The sequence below is a fragment of the Varanus komodoensis genome, unplaced genomic scaffold, assembly GCF_004798865.1.
Source record: "Varanus komodoensis strain SLA01 unplaced genomic scaffold, ASM479886v1 scaffold20_1, whole genome shotgun sequence".
NCBI classification, from domain to species: Eukaryota; Metazoa; Chordata; class Lepidosauria; order Squamata; family Varanidae; genus Varanus; species Varanus komodoensis.
The window spans coordinates 6,194,593-6,220,036 of record NW_025335587.1 but is presented as its reverse complement, the minus strand read 5'-3'; the positions used below and the strand labels follow the sequence as shown (position 1 = coordinate 6,220,036).

The window sequence follows — 25,444 nt, the reverse complement described above, 5'->3', positions numbered from 1 at the left end:
GTATCACAACCACATATTTTAACTGTGGGTTGCTATACCCAGGTTTGGGCTAGATATTAGGAAAGGTTTCCTTACTGTCAGAGCCATATGACAGTGGAACCAGCTGCCTAAAGAGGTGGTGGGTGCTCCCACGCTGGAGACATTCAGAAAGACACTGGACACCCATCTGAGTGGGATGGTGTAACTTGGTGTCCCGCAACAGCAGGGGGGTTGGACTCGATGGCCTTCATGGCCCCTTCCAACTCTACCATTCTATGATTCTATGAAATGAAGCAGGAATGAGCATGTCAGGTCCTGGACAGCCAGCCATTCAAGCTGAGCTAAACAACTCAGGCGCCAGGGTATTGTGCAAGGATAAGGTTACCCTTGTAACCTTAGAGGACACTCAGGGTTTAAACCCTGAGTTGTCATTAGGGATGTCAGAGAAATCTCCCACAGAATCTGGATGAGCTCAGTCTGCACATTCTTCAGTGGACAGACTTTTCCCAAGTCATGTGGACTTGCAGACTAATTTTTAAGTGTATGTAAGTGTATATAAATTTAGTTGAGAAAAATATATAAAATCAAAATACGCATTTTTCCCCCTTAGGCTAAAACATGAAAATATACATTTTTAAGGGATTTGTGCATTTTCAAGAGTGTGAATTTGCACAACTCTGAATTTGCAACATTTCATATGCAAAAACTTATAAACACCTTTTCGTGAAATCTGATTTTGTCCATGGGTGAACAACAGAATGCAAGGCACCTAACAATCTGCAAAATATAGATGGAATGTGTCCAAATGTCCCCAGTTGATGAGAAGTGAACTGAGTCTATGTCTGTATGCCAGAGCTAGTACCCCAGCCTCCAAATATACTTGCAAACATTGCAAACTAGTGATCAAATTATTTTCAGGCTATCCAGGTCCCCAGTGTGCACATGGCACTTCTCTGCCTAAAAGAGCTGTCACATTTACTTCCATGAAGTAGGAGGACATGTAAATGTTTAGCATTTCTTTGGCAAGCATAGAAGGAAAGGAACAGGGACCTCTGCTTGGATGCAAGACCTGTGCATGCATGGGAATGATACCAACATACATTTCAAATTGGACCTTCACCCGTTTAATACTTACAACACCATTACAGGACAAGACATATGTGCCTCCCCGTAAAAACCCGTAACATCTGGATCTATCCAGCCATCATAATTTCCCCAAGAACTGAAACTTACTTCATTTTCATTACTTTCATTTTCCTGAAAACTGGGGCTTGCTTTGTTACAGCATGTCAAATTTTGACATTCTGAGTTTTGGTAATTTGGAAATGTGACAGCATGTAACAGCAAAAACCAAAAAAAGACTCCAATGCGTAATTTCTAAACAAGGATCCATAGCTACTTCCGACACCTGTAATGAATGTGAAGAGCATAGCCTGGTGCAAATGAAACAGCATGCAGAGTTTGCAAATGTGCACAACTATACACCAATGGCCTGCCACTGGAAAGTCATTGCCACACTGTAGGTTGCTCCAGAAATAAGCACCTTTGCAGTTTAGTGATGATATGGAGAACCATGTGGGCATTACAGTAAAACAATTTTTTTAAAATCTGGGTTGTCTCTGCAGTTTTACAAGAATGATAAAAGCAGTTCCAGGACACTCAGACATGAAAACCCAGGAGAAATACAAAGGGATTTGCGAAAGCACCTAACAAAGTTACAGCAACGCCTGTTAACCTCACAAAATTTGGTATTGTGACATCCATGATGTGTGAATTAGCTTTGCTTTTGAGGACAGTACAATCTGTAAGTGGTTTTGAATTCTCATTTTTCCTCCTAGCATCTTTACCTAGACCAGTATGATAGGTATTAGGGATCTGTTCAAATCAACCTTCCTCAACCTAGTGCCCTCTAGAGGTGTTGGACTCTAACACATCCCAGCACCCAAACTGGCTGGGGGATGCTGGGGATTGTAGTCCAAGGTAACAGTGAAAAGGGTTAGGAAAGGCTGGTGTAAGTAATTTCTGTGAATTTCTTAGCTAAAATAATATTTTATTTATTTATTTATTTATTTATTTAAAGCTTTTCTATACTGTCCAACTATTAGAGTCTCAGGACGGTCTTCCAGTAAAAGCAGCATAAACTAAAATGAAGCTTGAATATATAGGTCACCACCATTCATTCAGATCCCTTCACCCACTGAACTACATCTGCCCATGGTGCCATACAGTCTTTTCTAAAAGCCTGGGCAAGTCAGAGCAGTATGTGAGTTTCAGCCCATCCTGGATATTTGCCTTTGTACAGTTCACTGAGCTGCAGTCTAGTAACCAACAAGCTTGCTTTGCTTTATTAATGATAATGGCCCAGAAAATACCATCCTCAACATGCCTGGTGTGTGTTTGATTTTTCTTTTTTAAGAAATATTTGTAGACCATTTTGCAACCCCTTCCTGCAGGTCAAGATGTCACTAGATGCTGGGGTTTAAACACATCTGTTCCCCACCCACTGGAACTTTATTTACAGTCCTGTTCTAGGCATGCCAGAGCAGAAGCAAATCCTACTGAATTCTCCTGTGGATAAGATTGCAGTCTGATTCATGTCAGTCTTGGGGACAGGACTGGTTTTTGCTAAAACCCAAAGCTTTGCTCCTTGACCAGCTGGACTACACTGGAATAGACTTCTACACGTTTTGTGGTGATGGGGTTGGGGTGGGAGAAAAGTATGTAAAATAGAGGGCTCCTGGTTCCCAAGTCAAAAGGCTTTGTGCACTATTAAGATTTTTTCTTCCTGGTAAGGAGAGAAATGGTGGGAAAAAGCAGAAGGGCTACAATCTCTTCTTTGAAGGAGATTAGAAGAGCAGCTACCCAGAGAAGGCCTTCTCTGTGGTGGTGCCTGGGTTATAGAACACACTCCCCATAGAGGTGTGGCTGGCGCCGACACTTTATTCTTTTCTGCACCAGGCCAAAACTTTTTTATTTCCCCAAGAATTTAACGTTTAATTGCTATTTTAATTGGGGTTTATAGAGGATGCGATGTTGTGCTTTCTACTGTAGGACCGTCCTGAGACTTCCTGCGATAGGAAGGGGTAGAAAAGTTTTAAATAAATACATGCATTATAAGCAAATAAATATCACTGCTCCACTTAGCAGATATGGGATATGGCAGACAGGCAGGCATATGGCAGAGAAATTGTTATGAATCCCCTGGCTTCTTCAGGACTTCACCACCACTGCAAAACTCCACTAAAGACCCTCTGCTCCCCCCCTCCAAACTGCATGCAAAGATCCTGAGTAAGAAAGAGAAAGCTGGAGGATCTGCAATTCATTACACATAGAGAGCTACAGCTGCAAACAGAAAGTCAAAGAGTGCTTGCTTATATTAAAAACTGGGGGCAGGGGAAGTGTTCAAAATCATAGTTCTGTAAATCACACGACGCTTTTTTTTAGCTAGTCCTCACCATTTTAGAATGCATTGTAATTGGCAAATTAGCATATGTGGTCTGGTATACTATGCTTACACTTTTGCAAGAATCAGGAGTCGAGAAGACATGGTACCTTCTTACCTGAAACCCCAGGGGCGTGGGTGTGGTGGTCAAAGGAAGCACTTCTGCACATGCCCAGAGTTAAGAGTTTGGTTTTTTCCCAAGATCAAGCTCTGCTACCCAAAAACTAAGACTGGCCCCAGCAAGCCCAGGAAGAATTCTTGCGGACTGTATCATGGAGAAATATTGCAGTGACATCCTTATCAAGATCTGTGATCAGAGGAAGCTTCCTCAAGGCTGCACTAAACAGGCCATAGCTTGTTAACCATGAACAATCCATGAAGAGATCCCATGGTTTGTTGTTGGGCTGCAAACTGTATGAAATTCACCTTTATCTAGACTGGTCTCAGACAACTCAAAAATCCACAGTAATCATATTGTCCAAACCTATTCAATATCTTTGTTAGACCAAACCAAAGGCCACAAAATATCAGGCAAGGTGATAAATACAATTTAAAAGACAGGGAAGTGGGGGAGGGAGAGAAGGAAGGAGAAAGGTGACTTTCAAGCCACAGACTCTGCATTTGTTTACAGCCACCTCTTTAGATCCGTTTGAATATTCTTCTGGCATGTTTTAAAGAATGCCTTGTTTCTGCTTTTATTCTCTCCTGGTTGTTCTTCTATGTTACAAGTGGATGTTTATGGTCCTGATAGACCGATTCAGAAACACTTTTTATTAAACAAACGGAACTTTGCTACCGGACAAGACAGGAATGGGGAGGGTGGGGGGAGAGGCAAGGGGAGGGATGCCACCGACCTACAGGAGCGCCACCTTAAAGAAGTGCGGTGGAGTGGTGTTCCTGTGTCGACCGCGAGGGGCTCCCTCATTCTGGGATTTCTGGAGCTTCTTTTTTTATCCTATTGCGGGGGGGGGGGCAATGTGAGGTTAATTATCATATGTCTCTGTCAGTTTCAGGAAAGGGGTGGTACTTGGATAAGGGTAAAAGGGGTAGAAAAGGGGAGGAAATAAAAGTGCAGAAACCAAACAGTTCCATCTCAGAGCATCGGTGGCGGCGGCGGCACAAGCTTCCAGGCCGAAGCTTTGGGGTTTCCACGCGGCTGCGGGCAAGTTGCTTTGCACGATCGTCTTTCTCATTCATTAGCAAGGACCTGGCTTGCTTGCTTGCTTGCTTTCTACGGAGCTGGCTGTAAGCCGGGATTGGTCGGATTGCCGATCACGCTGGGCAAAACTTTTCCAACTTTTTTTTACTCCTTCGAATGTTATATTAAAGAGAGAAACTTGTAAAATCTCCACAAGAACTTGGTAACAAGCAAGGGGCGGGCAGGGGGAACTCACACAACTTCTCCTATCCGAAAAAAATTACAAGAAACAACCACCACCTTCTACAAACTCCAAAGGACCCGCGCAGCAAGTCTGCCCAAACAACAAAAGCCTGCTAAACACCCCCCCCCCCAAACTCTCCTCCTCCTTCCTGCAGCAAAGATCCCAAGAAGCCAGCGCCGTTCCATCCCTCGCCTGGATTTTCCTTGTTCTTTACTTGCCCTCGCATCCTACATCTAACATCGGCGAGCTAGAAAAGGAGATTGCTTGGAAGGGCAAGTCCCCCCACCACCACCCAAAATGCAGAATTACAAGTACGACAAGGCGATCGCTCCGGAAAGCAAGAACGGGGGCAGCCCTGCCTTGAACAACAACCCGAGCAAAAGTCCCAGCAAGAAAGCTTTACTGATTTGCCTCGACCTCTTCTGCCTCTTCATGGGTGAGATTTGAAACCGAGAAATTCCTCCTCCCCCTCCCCCGAATTAATTCACTTTTTCTGGATATCTTTAAAAAACGACCAAAACAAAACAAAAAACCCACAGAGCTTCGGCGCGCCTCAACCTCCCCTCCTTCTTCACCGTCTCTGCGAAAACTAACCCGTCTTCTCTTCTTTCCGTGTTTCGCCCTCGATATTCTACGTGCTCTCTTTTCCTGCTTTTCTCCTAAAACTTTGCGACTGAGCCACAACCGACACTCTCGAACCGATATGTTTTGCAGGAATTATTTGCAAAAGTATTGCAGGATTTCTTGGATAGCTGTTGAGTGGCTCATTTTGTTCTATCGTTCGAGTTCTAGAGTTTCGCCTTACTCTACTTTCCTATCAGGTTATTAGATTATGCCGAAGAATAACTCGGGGCTGGCGCGGGTGGGCGGGGGGACAGGACTCCCATGCCCTCTACTGCTTTGCAAAGGAGTTCTCAAGTCAGACTATATGCTGTACGCATGTGTACGAAATGCACGCACAGGAGGGCAGCCAAGAAGTAGGGTTTGGGTTTGGAGTTACTCTGGGAAAGTACCCAGTAAGAACACTGCAACGTATGGAAATCCGGAGCAGTCCCTGGTGTCAGTCCAAATGCAATGGATGTTATAACGCGACGTTTGACCCCCATGTGGAAACAAAGCATCTTCCATCCCAGCCTGCCTTTTAGGAGCAGCCTGGGAAACAAGGCGTGCTTTTTTGTTTGTTTTTCACTTGGCTGCTGCCCTGCTTAAAGAATAGGTTTCCAAAGTGGCCCTCGGGAGGTTTCCGTAGTGGGATGGGGAGCAAGGGTGGGAGGGTTTTCGGTGCCTTTTAAAAAGCTGGAGAAGAAGGGAGGGGAGTAGAATTACAGCTACCTCATGAGAAGATTCCAGTTAGCAGTAGAGAAGCTGAAGTTTTGCTCAACGCAGCCTGTGCTCAAAAGGTTTAACGTTTTCGAATGGTCGTTGTAAGGTACAAAATTTATCTGCACAAAAGAGAGGAAGGAAGGAGAATTTGGCTGTACATGCTTTTTGGAATACACACATATTCAGAGAGAAAGAAGCTGTGATCTGCCAGTGATAAAGGGTAGACAGTGTGTGCAGTGGCCACTGATAGGCATGGAATGTTGCCTTGTTGAGTTCCAGAGAACTCTGCATTGGATTAAGAACTTTTAACATTAGTGATCTCCCTTAAGACAAGGGTTCTGTAGTTGTCTATAAGGAATGAATTATTCTTATTATTTACCCTTAACAGAGTTCCTCTGCCTTAAAGTGCAGTGTTGCAGGCAGAAACTCCATAGGTGAGCCTGTATCGTTGGACGTCCATGCATGGAAGGGTTTCCTCTTTGGAATTTCTGACTACCACTTGCTCTTAATAGCACAAGAACTCTTACAGAAAGACATTCAAAAGGTGATAGTCCTAAATTAACTGATGGTAGGATGCACTGGCATGGACAGCAGCCCACTTGATCAGATAAATAGAGTGTTCCAAGAAGATGGAGAACATACATTTGGACTGAGGTTGTAAAGGAGGATGAACCAACATAACACAAAGAAGAAATTAACAGATGTCTGGAAAGGTTATCTGTTCCTGATAATCATCTGTCTGCTTTAGGTCTACTGGAAACCATCAAGGGTAGAAGGGGGCTTCTCTGTCAGTGCCCCAAAGAACTTTACAAAACAAACAGCAGGAATTTTGCATGGCACCCTTAATCTCTTGCTAGCAAAGATACTGTGTGGAATTGCTGGTTTAAATTATCAACCCAAGGGAGAACAATAATGCTTCTGTGTCCTCAGGCACTTTACTGTGGAGTAATCCTAGATATGCTGGAACAATTGTCCCCCCACTCCATCCCATCCCATCCCATCCCATCCCACTCTACTGAAGCCCTCAGGAGTGTCTTGGCTCTAATGTCAGATAGGATTGAGGGAGAGGGGCTGTGATTTTCAGTGTAATTTCACAGATCGGAAAATCAGCATCTCTGCTTTATAAAATAAGGATAAGGGCCAAACCCAGCTTTACCACATTATACAGGGAGCAGGAGCCAATCTTGGCTCTCTGATAAGTGAAGCTTATGACACAAGTGCTTGTGAAGACCTATTTGTCCCATGTCTGTCTATATCTTAAAAGAAATGTCCTCTGGGAAGCAACTTAGTCTGAGCCTTAGGAGCCTGTGGACAGGAGCCTCGGCTTGTACAAATTGGAATACATCTTCATTGTAATTTATGGTAGTTGAGAATCTGGCTTTGATGAGAGCTCTAATTTGCACAATTTGATATAGTGTGTGTGTGACAGAACAGAGAAAGCACACCAGTGGAAGAAGAAATGCTGCAAAGTTGGAACCAGTTGTAAGGCTTTATTCTATGGGAACCCTCTTTCATTACTGAGTTATCTCTCATATGATGATCAACACTTAGGCGAGAATTAACATCTCTGAAAGATATCCTTGTCTGATGATTATTTCTCTTAAGCAGAAAACCAATATGTTTGGTAAGCAAATCAGTGCCCATCAGTTTAAACTTTAAGAATTTTTGAATGTATATCTTTATAGTTTTACACAGATATATGGTCCTGTTTGAATTAGTTGGTATTATGTCATTATCATCAGTAGATTCAATATGTATGTTTGTGTGTTGAAGAGGGGAGCAGAGGAGATTGTATTCAACTGGGTAGTTGTCAAGTAAAAGTGATGACTTTATGGAGCACTTTTAAAAATAAGTTTATTCAGCAGGGACAGATCAGCACTCTAAAGAGATTGCTCAAGCATATGTGAACGAAACTTGTGTTCCAAGTAGTGCTTAGTTAGATGTTTGCATTTTCCCCCTCCTCCACCTTAATGAAAGTGATCTGATGTAAGGGATATTGCAAGAAGGAGGAGGAGGATATAACTGTGAACTGAATATAGGGGGCACTACCCTCTAGTGGATAAGGCATCCTTACAGAGTCAAGGGCCTGAGTTCTAATCCTGTTTGAAAATTCATTTGATTTGTAAAGTAACTTAGCACTAACAGTCTTCAGCTATACCATTTTGGTGCATTTTTTTCCTTAAACAAAAGCCATTCAGGACAGAGGGAAATCACAAGTATGTGCCCAGGAAATAGTCAGCTGGGGTAGATAGCATGGATGCATCACGTAGTTCAGTAACAATCCTGGGGGATAGAACAGAACTTGTATTTTGCATCTCCTCTGCATGAGCTACAGACTAGGATAGTGCATCTTCATGCAGGCATGTTGTAATGAGATCAGATGCAGAGGATTCAGCTGTGAGTTTTATAGTTTGTCTGCTTTGAACCAAGCCCCACTGAGTTCAATGAGACTTACTCCAAAGTAAGCATGTATAGGTGCGCAGCCACGTTTAAAACAAGATATGGCAGTTTCCCTTTGCTTTAGAAAAGGCAGTTGCTTGACACAATGGCACAGTAGTCCTGGCCCGGTCAATCAGGAGTTGCTACAGTAATACACCAAACTTAGCTTTTCTGTCCCTGTAATGTAATCTAGCTGCACAACTGGAGTAGAAAAATAATGGTGTATGCAGACCTAGCAGAGTGCATCTGCAGATTTCATAAAACCAGAAAACTTCAAGCAGTCTCTCCAAACTCAGCTTTTATGCAGAAGCTAGTAGTTGCAAGAAAAAGTTTTAAATTAGAGGCAATGTTAAAAGCATTTTGTCGTGATACGCGGGGAGGACCAATCAGCTTTCTTTCACATGAGTATCACAACAGTGTGCACTTTCAATAATTCTGACACCACAGTCTTTAAACTGATTGTCTCTGGTTTCTGCACAGCTCTCCTCACAGTGTCAGTTTGGTTTAATTTTTGTAGAGTTGATTGTTTATCTGGTCTCTCTGTTATCCAGCACTAATATATCAGGCAAAGAGAATAGGTTTTGTATGAGTCTATTTTTAAAAGTTTCTTTCTCAGCAGTATGGAAGAGTAAACTATTTGATATACATACAATTGCTTTATCTTATCTCACCCATAAAAATAGAAGATTATATTCCTGGGTAGATATCTTACCTCATCAGCATTTGGGACAACTTCTATCTGAAGCAACAATCCTTAACAGAAAAAAGCCCATTGAGCACAATGTGACTTAATACTTTGTGAACATTTGTAGGAATGGACCATGGGTTGTTGCTGGTGATCACTTTGCAGATACTTGGGAGTCAAAGAGACTATTAGAATATAGTCATTGGCAGCGTTCTCCAACCTGGGGCCTTCCACAGGTCTTAGACTACATCTGTTAACATTTTTGACTGGTAACCATGTTTGTTGGGCTGAAGGGGAATTGATCAATGGCATAACATTGTCAAAAGTGGGGAAAACAAATGTGTTGTGACATTGACAACGTGTCAATGACACGTTGGCGTGCAGTGTGTTGAAACTCTGAAAAAGCACGTTGAGTACAGTTAAACTTACTTTCAACAGACTATTCATAGGACTGAATCTGTAAGGGGCACCCCTATACATGCATTCTCAGAATTAGTTCACACCAAGTTCAGTGAGTCCTAATTCCAGGTAAGTGTGTACAGAATTGCAGCCCAAGAGGGCAATTTTATGTACATTTACTTGGATATAACCCCACTGAATGGGATCTTCCTCCTGAGCAGATATGAATAATGTATAAAAAGTTAGTGCAATTTGAGTGACAACAATACATGTGAGAGTAAGATGCACAAATGAATTACATTTCCTAGGAACATGCTGCCAATACCTAAAGTGGGCACCTGCATCTCATCCTTAACATACTGGATCTCTGCCAGTATTCCTTCACTCACTGTAGTAACAGTATCAGGAAAGACAGAATAAATGTAGCTGTTCCTGTCTTTGCCCAGCATAAAATATGCAGATTTAGCTCGACAGCAGTGGTACAATTGTAGCAGTGTTACCACTAATTAATTTCTATGTAAGTGTATGCTAGTCATTTATTTAAATTATTTATAAACTGTAAGCCTTCCTACAACTTAAGTTCCTTTGCTCATATAGGCTATTAAAAAATAAGGATAATTTTGTACCTATATAGAATATATAGACTACTAATAAAATTAATGGTTTTTCTTCTGTTAGAATGCATTATTACAGGCCATACTCCTGTGGAAAAGGCAGTTCTAGCATGGTTTGGAAAACTGAGGAAAAATGAAAACAATCCAAGGAAAAGGATGAGAGTCAATTAAGATGCCATATTCTTTACACCAGAAAAGCTCCTACAACTCCCTGCATTTCACTAGGAGTTTTAGTCCTTTTTTCTGTCAAAATCTGCACGCAGAACTGCACAAGTGATGCAATAGAAATAGACAGTTACATAATTTGAAATTCATCACATGAACAAATGGGATGTGTGGCACAATTATTCAATGTTTAACAGCATAATCCTATATATTAATCCAGTGAGCAGTCTTACTGACATTAGTGGGATTTCTTCCAGGTAAGTGCAGGGGAGGAAGTTTGCTGATATCCAGATGTTTTGGACTATAACTCCCCTAAACCTTAGGCCAATGTTCAGATTATGGGAGTTGTAATCCAAAACATCTGGAAGATACCAACTCACATAGCTGATGTATAGGTTTGCAGACTTACCTGCACATTGAAGAAAAGAGAAACTGAATTGTGGAAAAGGAATTCCTTTCTGCAGGTTGCATATCTGAAGACACCTAGTTCATTTTTTGCCGAGCATGTGGTTCTGATTGATCCTATCTTGGCACTTTTTCTCCTTACTTTTTGTTTGTTTTGTTTTTCAAGCAAAAAGGGCTAAGGAGCATGTTAGAGATGCCAAAGCATCACCTTTCAAGGAGTTAAGCTTAGATCTAGGGGACAGTGAGAGCAGGTCATTCCAGGTCCAGCTGAGTCATGCTTTGAGTGATTTAAAGCGGCTGCATCATGATGTTAGGCAACTACTCCTGAATCAGCAGCAACGATACCCCGTGTTCTTCTCTTAATTTGAACAAAGTTTGCTTTCAGGATGATAGAGTCCACATGGTTTTTTCAGGAGAACTTAGATCGCACAATCCTGCATATGCCTAGAAAGGAATCCCATGCACAGTTCCCCTGGCGTAAGTCACAGGGACGACAGTGGGATTTAATTCTGCTGATAAATAATCCCTTTTTCTTACCCTTGCCATTTTAGCAATAATTCCTGTTCTGTGTGTCATGAAACCACCTGAATGTTCCATTTTATTCTTCACAGATGCAGAAAATGAAAAAGAATGGTTATAAAAACAAAACCTGTGTTGGACTATTGTTTTTCATAGACGACCTGGAGCCAGCTAACTGCAGGAAAAATGGCTGCTTGTATTTCTTGTAGATTACATGTCAGAAAGAAATAGGTATAATTAGTACTTAGCAAAAAGGTGTCAGTAATACAAACACCCCTTCCATCCAGTGTGAAAAATGGTGTTTCTTTACATAATCTCCTAATCATTAATAAAGCTGTTTATATTAATAGTGGAAGAGTTGCAGACAGTCAACAGCACAATCCTTGTATGTCTATTCAGAAGTAAGTCCCTTTGAGTTCAGTGAGGGTTACTCTATTTGAAATGGGTATAGGATTGCAGCTTCAGTAACAAAGATGGAATTTGGGATAAGAATGACTGAGACTGAAGCCAGCACTCCTAAGCAAGGAATGGTTTATTTTCCATTGCTTACAGGTAGTATGACCTTGTTTTTTCAGCCCTTTGTTTTCTACCAGGATTATCCTTTAAACAGATCTTTCCATGTGGTATGTTTATTCCATTCAGTTTTGGATTGTTTACATCCTTGTGAGAATACTAAGATTTGGATCCTGTTTAGAAGTTATATGGTATGATCCATCTCCAGATTGCTTAGATTAAACTACATTCTTGATTTTTCTTTTTTCTTGTTATTTGTACCATGAATGTCATCACACCTTAATAATGACACTAGACACCCTTCATCTTCCTTTTAACTCTTAAAAGCAGGAGGTGATGAGTTATAACAGTATTGCTATCTTACCAACTTGTATAAATTTTGGTTATATGGTGCTGAGTGGATTCTATCAACAAAGTAGTGTGGTAGCAATTAATACAAAATGTTTCCCTTTTATTTCATGGGGAATGTTCCGAAATAACAACCGTTCTTTTAAAAGAAATTAAACAGGCATATCACTTCTGAGTCCTGAATTCGTTTGATGCCCACAAAAGGAAACATTTAAGGTTGCAATTTGGAGTATTCTATCTGGGAATTAAATGCCATGAAAATAGCTCAGTCACCCAGCTTGCTCACTATCGCACTAAGAATCTGTTATTCGGTTAAAATAATACTAATAATTCTGCTAATGAAGAACAAGTGAACCTATCTTTCACAGTGTAAGAATTCTGATTAATTCCGTCACTGTTCTATTCCATCATTATTCATGTCACAGTTGTGGGCCCTACCTCTTCATCCAGTGCCAGCATGGCCCTCTCTTGGGCTCCTGGCACAGGTCAGCCTCAGCAGCCAGGGCATCTCTGCAGTCAGGTGAGTGCAGCTCTTTTCAGATGAGGACTCTTCAAGTGCAGGAACAACAGCTGTTGCCCTGCAGATGCTTTGGACTAGGACTCCCAGCATTCCTGACCATTGAACATGCTGGCTAGGCCAGATGGGCATTTTAGCCCAAAACATCTGTCAGGTGCCTTGTTGAAAGGGCTGGAGTGCGCTGACCAGCAGCAGCTCTCTCTAGTCCCCAGCTGAGGTTTTTGTCAGTTGTGCAGCCTTTAACAAGACATGTCTGGGTGTGTGTGTGTGTGTGCATGAATAGCATGAATCTGAGCATTTCTCTGTGCAGAGGATGCATCATGTTGCTGAGATGTGCTTCCCTCTCTGGGAACACAGTAGATAGATATTGGTTTGAAAGGAGTAGGTTCTCCACTAGCTATTAATTTGCCATGTGCACTGCTGTGACATCCGTTGCATTAAGCATCCAGATGAGTGAATTTGCATGATAGTATAAGCCAAGAAGCAAACGTGTTTTTCAAACTCTCGGCAAGTCTTCAAAGTATAGGAGAGGTGAGGGAGAGCATGCATGCTGATTGCTGAATGTCTAGCTAAAGGTCTTACCTGTCAGTAATTAGCTCCTATCAATGCTTGTATTCCTCTTATTTACCCTTCGTGTTATTCACATTTCTTCCACTTGTCAACAGCACCAAGCCCAGCCCTGCCAAAGCCCAGAGAATGGGAAAGGGCAGGTAGTAAAAAATGTGCATTGGCAGAAGTTTCGCACATATTGTCCACTGAATGACAAGAGTGGCACCACATTCAGTGAGACCTTGCCTACTTTGCAACTTGACCCTTGGGCTGAAAAAAAATCCTGTTTCTGTCATTAAGTTAGAGCAAGGTGCTGGCTTTCTTCAACCACCCCGAAGCTTTTGATACCATAGACCAGATTTTCCAATCTGGAACCTCAGCTGGCATAGTTAGGGTGATGGGAGTTGTAGTCTAAAATATGCAGAGGGCACAAAGTCAGAGAAGGCTGCCATGTCATGAGCGGAGCCAGCTGGAGCTGGGGCTCAGACTAGATGGCCCGGGAGGCCCCTTCTGACTCGCTCTGTTTCTATGTTTCTATATCCTTCTAGCCACCTCATCAGACTGTGGCTGGAAGTCGTGGTGTGGTTCCTGTACTTTCTAGGAAGATGGACTTACAGCATCAGAAGACACTTCCTCTGCTCATGGCTATTGGTCTCTGGGGTTCCCCAAAGTTCCTTCATTTCTCCCATGCTTTCTAAAGGCCATGGACAACTCCTGGGGGGAAGTCATCCAGAAACCTGGGCTTAAATATCATTATTATGCAGATGGGATTAAGCTATGCTTAAATTCCACCTGTTAGCATCAGGGAGGCTGTAAAAATCCTGAACAGATAACGAGGTGTTTGCAGGATGGATGATGGCAAGCAAGCTGAAACTTAATCCAGATGAAAGTAATGGGAGCTGGGAAGTCATTTGATCCTAATGGATTCTTGAAACTGGCTTTGAACAGGTTGTACTTCCCCTAAAAAACTAAGTTGACAGTTCAGTAAGTTTCTTCTAGACTCAGAGCTGTTTATGGGAGCGCAGGTGACAGGAGTGCTGGAAGTACCTTGCCAGTTTCATTGCCTCACCCTACTTGGAGAAAGTTAGTCTTACCTTAGCTAGTCAATACTAGCAACTTTAAACTGAACCCAGAAATGAATAGACAGCTAATGCGATTGGTAAAGTCTCCATGTGTTTGCTCTGCAAGTCTGCCTCCAAGCATCCTAGCTGCTGTATTCTGTTCCAGTTGACATTTCCAGTCATTTTTAAAGACTGCCCCGAATAGAACACATTACTCAAGTCTTGTCCCAGTGTAATTTCCAGGTCTGAGTCTTGAATTCTATGCCAAACCAGCACAGTTCTAACTTCAGGAGCAAATGAAGTTCTTTAGTTGCTTCAGTCCAGGGGTCTCAAACTCGCGGCCCACGGGCCAATTGCCGGGAGGGGCGGGGCACGGGGGAGGGGCCCTGCGGCCTTCAAAGTGCCAGTGGCGCCTGGGCCGTCCGTGGGATGAGCGGCCCACCACCACCGCGGTGGTGGAATACTTGATGCAGCCCAGCCTCACCCAGACTCTACCTCCTGCAGCCCCCAGGTAAGTTGAGTTTGAGACCCCTGCTTTAGTATCTCTGATGCCAGAAGACATTATATGAGACTGAAAACAATTTCTCCGGTAAACCAAACCTCCATTTTTATGGGAGGAGAATGGACCATGGCAACACTCAGAAAGATGTCTTAGTATCCTTTTGCCCCATGTTACTGAGAAAAAGGGATGCTTTAAGAGATGGCAACCCTATTTGCACAGGGTTCCAGATTTGAAGCTGATGCCATGTCTCCTTGGGAATTCCCCTTATGTGCCTGCCCGAGTGTTTTGGGAAAGGCTCCCAAAGCTGAATCTGCCCTGGTGAAATGGGTTCACTGGCAGACATGCCCCAGTGTACTGTGTTTCAAACATGCTTTGATATCTTTCTATGTTGTTGTTTTAAGTCCTGTCCTATCTTTCAGCTTTAAGCATACCAGAGTTTATAGATTCCCACAGTGTGTAGATTCTTTTGCTAGTGGGAAACTAAGCCCCTAAATCAGGCTTCCATATATGAGGCTTTTGTTTTGACAGCTGTCAAAAGATATTGGGAAAGTATAACTTTCGCTTGATTGGTGGGTGATTTCAACTAGCTACAAGTATACAGTCTCTAATTGGTAGAAGCAGTTTTTGAAATTGCACAAATTTCTTGTTACTTTGGAGAGAAAGACAGGTGACGAGTTGGAAGCTCTGGGCAGCTTTGTATGTATGGAGCTGGTTGGCAGACCTGCCCCTGTGGTTAGGAAAATAACTAATGACAACTTGCAATTAAAAAGAAGGCAAATGAGAAGAGATCAGATTTGTCAGTTCCATTTTCAGTCTTGAGTAAAATATGGCTGCGTAGATTATCCACTGTACTTTTAAAGGTTATTTGATTGCTGACTACAATAACTGAATACATAATTTCTAGAAACCTTTCACTTGCAGGGGCTTTGATTACCATATGCTAGAGATGAACAACTGGGACATGTGTTTTATTATTATACCCTGATTCCACACCTGCCTTAGATATATGTCAGCAGAAGAATAGTGAGCTTTATGGACCATTCATCTCAGGGGCATTCTTAGCTTTATTTATTCTTGGTTTTCTGGACAAGCTGATGATAATTCAATTTGCAAAACAGTCATCATACATTGTAGGTGAAATTATCATTCACTGTGTTAGGTTAGCCAGAGGACTTGCTCAATGATAGGAGTGGTCTTGTGAGAGTTCTGGTTTATTTCTCTTTCCCTTAGCGATACTTATAGACAACATGCTGATGTTGCCTGATTTAGCAATATCTGACCATATATTTATTTATTAGATGTATAGCCCACCATTTTGCTTACAAGAACTCAAAACCGCTTACACCATTCTCTTTCTCCTGCTTTCAATCTTATCCCTACAACAGCCCTCTGAGGTAGGTTGGGCTGAGAGTCTGGGACTGGCCCAATGTCCCCCAGTTGGCTCCATGGCCGAGTGGGGACTGGAAACCAGATCCTGAGTCCCAGACCCATGCTGTGAACCACTGCACCACACTGGCTGATTGGCTTGAAATTAGATAGATGGAATGTGTTTGAAGTAATCAGATGATGGACTGAGTATTGGTGGAATTTAAGAATCCTGCCTTTGCCTTTAGAGTTTGAGGTAGCAGCCCATTAACAGGTGCCCTATGTTCATTTTAGACCCCAGACTAATTTTACCTTCTAGTAAGTTCTAGGAAATAGCATGAAACACTCCAGCAGAGAATAATAATAGTTATGAGTCTGCATAGAGATAATTTTGAAAAGTAGGCAATAAAACCAAAAAGTCGGAAAATAATACCACAGGAAAGAACAAAGAACTCTGCAGGGCGCTGGACTTTGAAAGCTACCATATTTTAAATATTTTGTTGGACATAGTCTGTGCTAATCTGTAAGGGTGCAATCTTATACATGGTTTGATGGAAATATCCTACAATTTCCATTGTGTCCTAGCCTGGCTGCTGGGACACAATGCTTGGAGTTGTAGGACAATTTATTTATTTATTTATTTATACATACATACATACATACATACATACATACATACATACATTTTTATGCCGCCCCATTCGCCGAAGCCTCGGGGCGGCTTACAACATAGATAAAACAATAAGTTAAAATATCCATATAAAATAATCTAAAATAATTTTCTCCTTAAACATGTGTGTGTGTTTGCCTTTAAAAACCTGAAGGAAGGCTGGTGAAGAACCAAATGCTGGTCAACCACAATGCTTTCTAGGCAGTGCTTTTTAGCAACTCTTTGTCCTGTAAACTGCTAGTATTTTTGACAGATCATTGCTGATACACTATAGATAGTCTTTGCAGATGATGCCAGTTGGAACACTCCCACAGATTTCCAAATACATTCTTCATAAACTTGTCTAAATTGTAATGATTTTGAATTTTTTAAAAATATCTATCAATCTCAAAGTTATTGAGCTGCCTCCAGGTCTGCCTGGGACTATGCTGGAATAAAGGGCATGTTAATCTCATTTCAGGGTTTTTGTAATAGGTTTATTCAGAAATAATTGCAGTACATTCCCTTGTAATGAATTTGCTTAAGCATTTAATTCAAGAGAGCAGAAAATAGAGAGAACGTGAAGTATGTGTGTGCCCAAGTTCTTTGAAATCTTTGAAAGCTGTTTGAGTCCTCCTGCCAGGATGGGGGACATTCTTCCTTTTTCCCTCCTCTGCTCTCCTCTCCCCTCCACTGACTACAACTGCTAGCAGAGGTCAGTTCCTGCTGCATATAATTTGCACAGTTAGCCATCTTTCCCACTATTGCTTCCAGTGCAGGCATTGTATAAGCCTCGGTATCCATGGCAACTGCCAGGAACGCTGTGCTAAGTTCTTCTTAGCAAAAGAGATTCCAGCTCCATGGTTTTGAGCAAAGTGCTGAGGAAAGGATCATACAAGTCTAGAAGGATTTTTGGTAAACCGGTATTTCTTAATGCCATTAACTATATTTCTCACTGATAAATCCTTTCTTCCCTTCAAGTCCAGTTCTTCCAATTCTTACTTAGATATATATAATCTATATAACTCATTAAATTTTGTGGGGAGTTAATACTCAGCTATTACAATCTGAAACTGCTTCACTAAAATCTGTGGATCTAAACCAGGAATGAGAAATGTGTGGCCCTTCCTTGAATGTGCTACAATCATCTTTCACCATGATCATAAAGATGATGAGAGTTTAAGTTCAACAACATCTGGAAGACTACATTTTCTCCACCCCGATCTAAATCCAGAAGACTTGATCTGACAGTCGGCAGCAGATATCTTCTCACTGGCCCCTGCTGTGTGGATATGTGCAAACTCTTGCAACCAAAACTGGGGACAATAGCCTGTTGAGAGACAGTGTGTCTCCTTCTTGTACACAAGTGTGGTCCATTCCCACATAAAGCAGGATGAGTTTTCTTATAACATTGAAAGGGACACCTTGGAGGGGGAGCTGGGCTAAACCTTCCCCATCTGATGCCTTGTTTCCTCTGGCTCATCTCTATTATAGGGGTCTGGGAACGGAGGACAGCGCACTGGAGTGAATGATTACAAGGAAGGCATAGAAGCTGGGAGGGTTCAGCATGTCTCCTACATGCTCCTTTGACGGCTGAAGTCACTGCCCTCTATATGTGTGAATTGGGTGGGCAAATTAACACTGACCCCATCATGACTGGTTTGACCCACAGAAGCAACAGGGCTGACATTCTGCTGGACACAAGGCATACACACTCTTCCTTCTTGCTCTCTAACCTTGATTCAAAAACAAAGGAGAATGAATAAACTTTCCTGCCTCTTCTCTCATTATAATATGATTAGCATTGGATCTGGTCACATGCAAGCATATTGAGCAAGAGAGAAAACAAGCTGTCACAAGTAGCGTCTTGGGCAACTGTCTCCTGAAGGAAGGGAGAAGGAGAATGGCAAGTCATGAAGGGACAGTCGTCTTCCTTCTGCGTATTACCCAATAAGTTAACAAGGCAGACACACAATTGATCCCCAAATTACCCAAAGGTAATTGAAGCATAAACAGCTCTGGAATCTTGATGAGCTTCTAAATCTTTTCAGTGCTTGATACCCTAACTCTAATCCTATGCCTGCACCCTGCCCAGTCAGGGTGAGAGTTGTCTTCTGCTCCTCTTTACTAAAGCAACAGGAGAGAGATTTGTAGATTGAGCAGAATGGGAGAGTGGAACAGCAGGCTCTGCTGAGTCTTAATCACTATCTTTGAAAATCCGTAATTGTCCTATGTTGGTTCATGCTGGAACATCCCTAGGTAAGATTCGCTGGTGACATACTGTACATCTTCCATGTTAAGAGACATTTCTTGATAAATTTATTTGCCCATATCCTAACCAATGAGCACCTCTGTCTATTTTAGGCATATTTTGCATCAGTTGTGTGCTTGATTGTACCAACTGTATAGCTGGAACATTGCTTGTATTTCTTTAAGCTAGACTATTCTACCAGGGGTAGGAGCTGTATGTTGATAAAAATACCTTACTAAGATGCTGAAACAAACTCTGAAGCAGGTAGAAGGCCCTGTTTCACACTAGGATCCCTTAAAGGCTTTTACAGTTCTATGAACAGCTTATTAGGATTGATTTTATTTATTCACTCAAGACTTTATAGACCATCGCAATAGCCACATGTGTTTCTGGACAGTTTACAAGGGTTTACAACAATTTAAAATACAACGAGACAAAAGACATACAAATCCATAAAACATTATAAACAAATTCAATATTAAAACCATTAATTTCATCAGCAGGACACCAACCGTGCTAGCCTCATACAGTGGCCAGCTTGGACATGTTTTTTATTTTTGAAATACCAATTACAATTTTTAAGTTCATGAATTAAAATACTAACTTAAAACTGTCAACAGTTAACATATCCAGAAAATGAAAAAGACTTTGCCTGTATAAGATAAGGCACCTGGTGCACATCTCTGGGGAGCTGATTCCAAAGATGGGACATCATGACTGAAAAGGTCCTACACCTTCAGTCCTTTAAAGGTGGCTCCAGAAGCAGGACCTCCAATGAAGATCTTAAGGTCCAGGTAGGCTTATATGAATGGAGATGTGCCTACAGATATTCAGGTCCTAAATTGTTTAGGACCTTTATACATTAAGCACCTTAAAATGGAACCAAGCTTCAACTGAAAGCCAATGCAACTGATAGAGCACTGGTGTTATATGTTTACTGCTATCAGTCCTAGTTAGCAATTTGGACACTCTATTTTGCACTAATTGAAGCTTCTGGACCATTTTTAAGGGCAGTCCCACGTAAAGCACAGTACAGTAGTCCAACTGAAAGGTTACCAGCGTAAGGATTGCTGTTGCTAGGTTCTGCCTGTCCAGATAAGGTCAAAGTTGACAAATTAATTGGAGCTGATAAAAGGCAGCTCTGGCCACAGAACCCACCTGGTACTTCTGGTCAAGAAGCACCCACAAGCTCCAGACCCTGTCCTGTAAGGAGAGTAGAACCTCATCTGGATGTTAGACCCACCTACCAACAACACCTCTGCCTTGTCTGGATTAAGCTTCAATTTGTTGGCCCTCATCCAGTCCATCACCCCAGCTAGATGCTGGTTTAGAATTGTCACCACCTCACCTAGATTAGATGTAAAAGAGAGGTAGAGCTGAGTGTCATCAGCATACTGATAAACATTTCAACCCAAACCTCCAGATGGCCTCTCCCAGCAGTTTCATGTGAATGTTAAATAGCATGGGGGATCGAATGGAGCCCTGCGGTACTCCATGGCAGTTGCCATGGCACAGAGCTACACTCACCCAGCACTGCCATCTGGAATCAGCCTGGTAGGAGCAGAACCACTGCAAAGCAGTTCCCCCACCTCCCAATCCAGCCAGTCTATCCAGAAGGATACCATGGTTGATGGTACTGAACACTACTGAGATGTCCAGGAGAACCAACAGGGATGCACACCCCCTGCCTTTCTCCTAGCAGGGGTCATTCCACAAGGTTACCAAGGCAAGTTTTGTTCCAAAACTAGGTCTAAAGTTCTGGACTGAAATTAGTCCAGGTACTCAGTTTCTTCCAAGAGCAGCTGGAGCTGTCCAGCCACTACCCATTCAAGCACCTGGCCCAAAAAGGGGATATTGGGCACTGACCTAAAGTAGTTAACATCTTCTGGGTCCAGGTTTGCCTTCTTCAGAAGAGGTCTGATCACTGCCTCTTTTAATGGGGGTGGGACCAGTCTTTGTTCAAAGAGGAGTTCATAATTTCCTGAATCCAGGTACACATTCCATCCTTGGCTTGAGTGACCAGCCTGGATGGGCAAGGGTTGAGCAAACAGGTGGTGGGCTGGACTTGTCCAAGTGCCTTGTTCATATCTTCAGGCCTCAATTTTAAGCTTTCTTTTTGCATCAAAGAAGCAACACTTTTCAGATGCTGGAAGAACCAATACCAAATTAAATAAAACTTGTGACGTATATGAGTTCAGTGTTGTCTCATTATGATATTCATGCATCTTCACACAGTTGGAGAAAGGGCCCCAAGACACCAGATTAATTTTTTGTCATGAAATCCATGATCCAAGGACTGACGGTCCTAATTAGATATGATGGCAACACTTCTCTGTGTTTAAACATGAAATGCCTTCAAGTGCATAGAAAGAGGATGGAATCTAATTTTAATAGAAGGGAAGGTGGATGAGGAGTACCTGGAGCTTACCTTCCAAATGGTCTTTTCCCAGAACATTTAACTTTACTCGTCTTATCAGTCAAGCTAACAGCAGCACTGAGATCTATGTTTAAGGCATATATCTCTGTTTCTCCCATGTGTTTATAATCAGTGTATAGAGAACAAAATTCTCTACAATAAATTTATATCATTGTATGTGTGTGTGCTTATTTTGCTGCCCTTATTCTGACAGTGTGAACATCACTCTTCCCAACTATGTTTTCTGGGGGATGCTGGGAGTTGTGGTGCAACACATCTTTTCCCAGGCCGGTGCACATCCTTTGTACATTTTCCTCCCTTTCCTAAAGAATTGATAGCTATTTGGGGTAAAGTCCTTTGCGTGACTCAGTTCTTTGGTTTCTATGTATTTCTAGGTCTTTGTTGAAATGCCATTCAGGATTAGATTAGCATGTGAGCAAGCTTCTCAAAAAGAACAGTTCGCCTCTCGGTCCTTTCGTTTTTCACTTTTTTATTTTTTTGGTTACTTGGCATGACTCACAAACACAAACCCATGGAAAAGTCAAACAGAGTGTTGGAGAAGGCCCATTAATGGGAGAGTAAAATGTCCGTACACGTTTAAGGTTACAAAGAAGCTTTCTGAAGACTTGGCTCTGTCTGTTTTTGGGAATGCATTTCAAAAACCAGCCATTTCTTTTTTCTGGCTTCTCTAGCATGAACTATATGCCAGTCGCTTTGGGCTTCAGCTAATTCTCTGGCATTTATATGAGTGAACCTCTAGGAGTGCTCTAACTAGATGTGGTTTTAAATGAATTTTTCCAATTAATGTAAACACAGTGTCAAAGGGGTCTCCTCCGCCCCTTGCAAATAGGAAAAGAGATTTTTCTTAGGATGGCAACAAGTGGAAGAAAAAATTATTTTTCTGCTTTCTACCAGTGATCCTGAGAAATATTGGCTCCTCCATCTGTCTGCCACTTGTTATCTGCATTTTTGAAAAAGCTGCTCATTAGCATCACATCCAGTAAACCTGAACCACAACATTCTGCCTTGTTTGACTACTGCAGCATTACGGTCTCTTCAGCAGTTTACAAACTAGTCTTCAGCAGCCACAATACTGGCAGTTTCAAGCCAGTTTTGAACCGTGGGATCAGATTTGGATTCCAGCAGATGTGTTTTCCTTGCTTCATGAGACTGTTCCCGATTCTCCATAGTTCTCAAACCGGGAAGATTCGAAAGCAGTGTGAACTGGTACGTGCTATCAGCAGACAGTGTGGGTTTTGAATCTGCTGAAAATGTAAGTGCAATAGGATTGGGAAATACTTGGAGGAGCATCAAATACTTGATGAACTGATTCAACACATCTGTTGGGTGGTATCCATTCAGGTTTGCCTTGATCCTCTGTCACTACAGTTTCCTTTTGGCACTAGTAAAAATGATGCTAGTGCTTCTTCTGTTGCAAGGCCCATCCTGCCAGAACCCCGCTCTGCTGGCTTAGTCCTCAGTTGGGATCAGCATAACCGAGCTTGTCATGGTTGTATTCATACAGACCCAGGTAGGTGCATGAAGGGGATACAGGACACCTGTCTAGGTTTGCCTTCCTCAACCTGCAGGTGCCCTCAGATGTTTTGGACTTCCACTCTCCTTAGCCCTAGGGAATATTGCCAATATTTAGGTATGCTGGAAGTTGCAGTCCAAAACATATGGAGGGTCTGAGATTAGAGAAGGTTAGGAGATTAACACCAGATCATTCCTGTTTACCCCGGATTGCTAAACCTCCTATTCACCTGCCAAGTAATCAGGTAGGGTGAAACTAGACATTGCTTTATACATATAAATAGCAACTGTTTCCCTTTTTGTTAGTGCAAAAGTAAATGCCAGGGGGACCATATGCAGAATGGGACTTTAGGGTGTGACTAGTGGTCATTAGCCCTTAATTGTCATATCACAAAAATGTAATTTACTCTGTACACCTACTAAAGGGGAAAGGGGATGGAAGATGCTAGCTATGTCTTTATGAATATGTAGCAGCCACACCTTTTCAAGCAGGCAAGGGGAACAGGTTGACAAGGTGGAGCAGACAAACAGCCTCCCACCAGGCTGCCCATGAGCTAGGCAAGGCTCAGTCCCTGGCACTTCCAGGAAGAGCTAGGGAAGACCCCATCTAAAACTCAGTAGATCCACTATAAGTCAGCGGTGGGCATCCTTTCCAAACCAGGATCCCTTCAGATGTTTTGAACTACAGTGTCTATCAGCCACAGCAATCAAGGTCAATGGTCAGGGTGATGGAGTTGTTGTCCATCTTGAGAGAGACAGGTTTGGGAAGATGGGTATGGACTGTCCTGAGCTAGATGGACCAATGGTTTGACTTGTGATAAGGCAGCTGTATCATTGAAGCTTTCAAAGCTTTATGCAAGTTACAAAAAGGAAGGGGAATTGCCTCACTTGCACTGCAGCTCAGGGAGCTTTGCAAAACTATGACATACTTTATAGTTTTGCAAAGTTTGATTGCCACATGGAAGTAAGGGAGGGGGATTAACCCTCTCTGTACTTGCTTTTCCTCAAATGCGCCCTCAAATGCCACATACCCAGATTTCCTCATTTCTGCCCTTTCACTGTACGGATGAGCTGTGCTGGATGGGAATGATAAGAAAGCACAACTCGAACCACAGTTGAATTCCACTGCAGCTTAATCTGGAAGGGTGATGCCTGAGCAATGCTGAGGAGTCCTAGTGTGGGAACAGCCCATGTATGCTTTACCTAAAGTAAGTTCCATTGTGAAGGATGCACGAGAATCTGGTTTTCTGTGTGAAATCTCAACAGATTCTTCCAGTTCAGCCCTGGCAGGTTTCATTCCATTCCATTCCATCTTCCATCCCCCTCTGCCAGTGTCAACTCGATGTGTAGTGAGTCAATTCAGTGCCAAAGAATTCATCAGTTTTCCCCATCAGTTTATTCTCCAGTGGGAGGTAGGTGGGCATGCATTGACAGGTTTTCTCTGTGGGGCAAACAGGCAAACTGGTGATCATGCACACTTAAATAAGACTGGCAAAAAAAATATTACAAATGTAATTATGACCCCCACATTGCAAGATTAATTTCCCTCAGATATTCAGATTGCTCAAATTACCATTTGTGCAGATAGTGGGACCTGAGATACAAATATACAAAAAATGGAATTATTATTTTTTGAAGCTACTAGATATACTGCCAGTGCAACTTACTGGAATTGAAACACTGAAGAATTCAGTCAGGTGTAAACAGAACAGACTTCCCAGTGGTTCACAATTTCTAGCTAGGGATGCAGAACATCAAGCCCAGTGGTCCTAGTTTATCCCTGCCCCACATGGCCATTCCTTCTGCCTTTAAACTACTGCTAGGATTTTCTTCTGAAAAAAATGTAGTTAGGACTGGAGTTTAAGGCTTGTACAATTGCAGGCTAATGGACTAATGGGGTTTGAGACTTGAATGAATGTAGACCTATGACCAATAAGCATTTTTGAAAAAAGCCAAAGAGTTGTTTTCCCCCATAAGTATAGTTTATCCTCTATTTATTTATTTAAAACTTTTTAAGACCGTCCCTTACCATAGTCTTGGAACGGTTTAACAGTAAGAAAAAAAATACTATTTGATATAATAGTGTTGAGAGGACAAATAAAATAAGGACAAGTCGCTTGAATATTTGTGGTGCTGCTTCAACAATTAGCTTCACTTTTTCTTAAAAAAATATAGTGGTCCTAGGTAGGCTAAAATACTACACATGCAATTCTCCGTACCATCTGAACTGCCCCTCCTTGTTCAGGAACATTTGAAAGATTTTTACTCTTGCTTTTTAATGTTAGGACTGCTAAATGTTCCAACCCAGGCCAAACTTTCATTTATCTGCCAAATGGCACCTGAGAACTTTAAATCCACGGTGAGTCCAAGGACCTGTCCATAGTACCA

The 25,444-nt window shown here is 42.1% G+C and overlaps 1 protein-coding gene across 1 annotated transcript in view; it reads left to right on the top strand.

The window, feature by feature from the left end:
• The first annotated feature begins 4,495 nt into the window (after positions 1-4,495).
• PLPP3 (phospholipid phosphatase 3) overlaps positions 4,496-25,444 on the top strand; it is a 78,824-nt gene continuing 57,875 nt past the window's right edge. Inside the window, exon 1 of the mRNA XM_044430144.1 lies at positions 4,496-5,239. Within this exon, the coding sequence (XP_044286079.1) occupies positions 5,101-5,239 (139 nt within the window). The 5' untranslated portion in view covers positions 4,496-5,100. The remainder of the gene's footprint in view (positions 5,240-25,444) is intronic.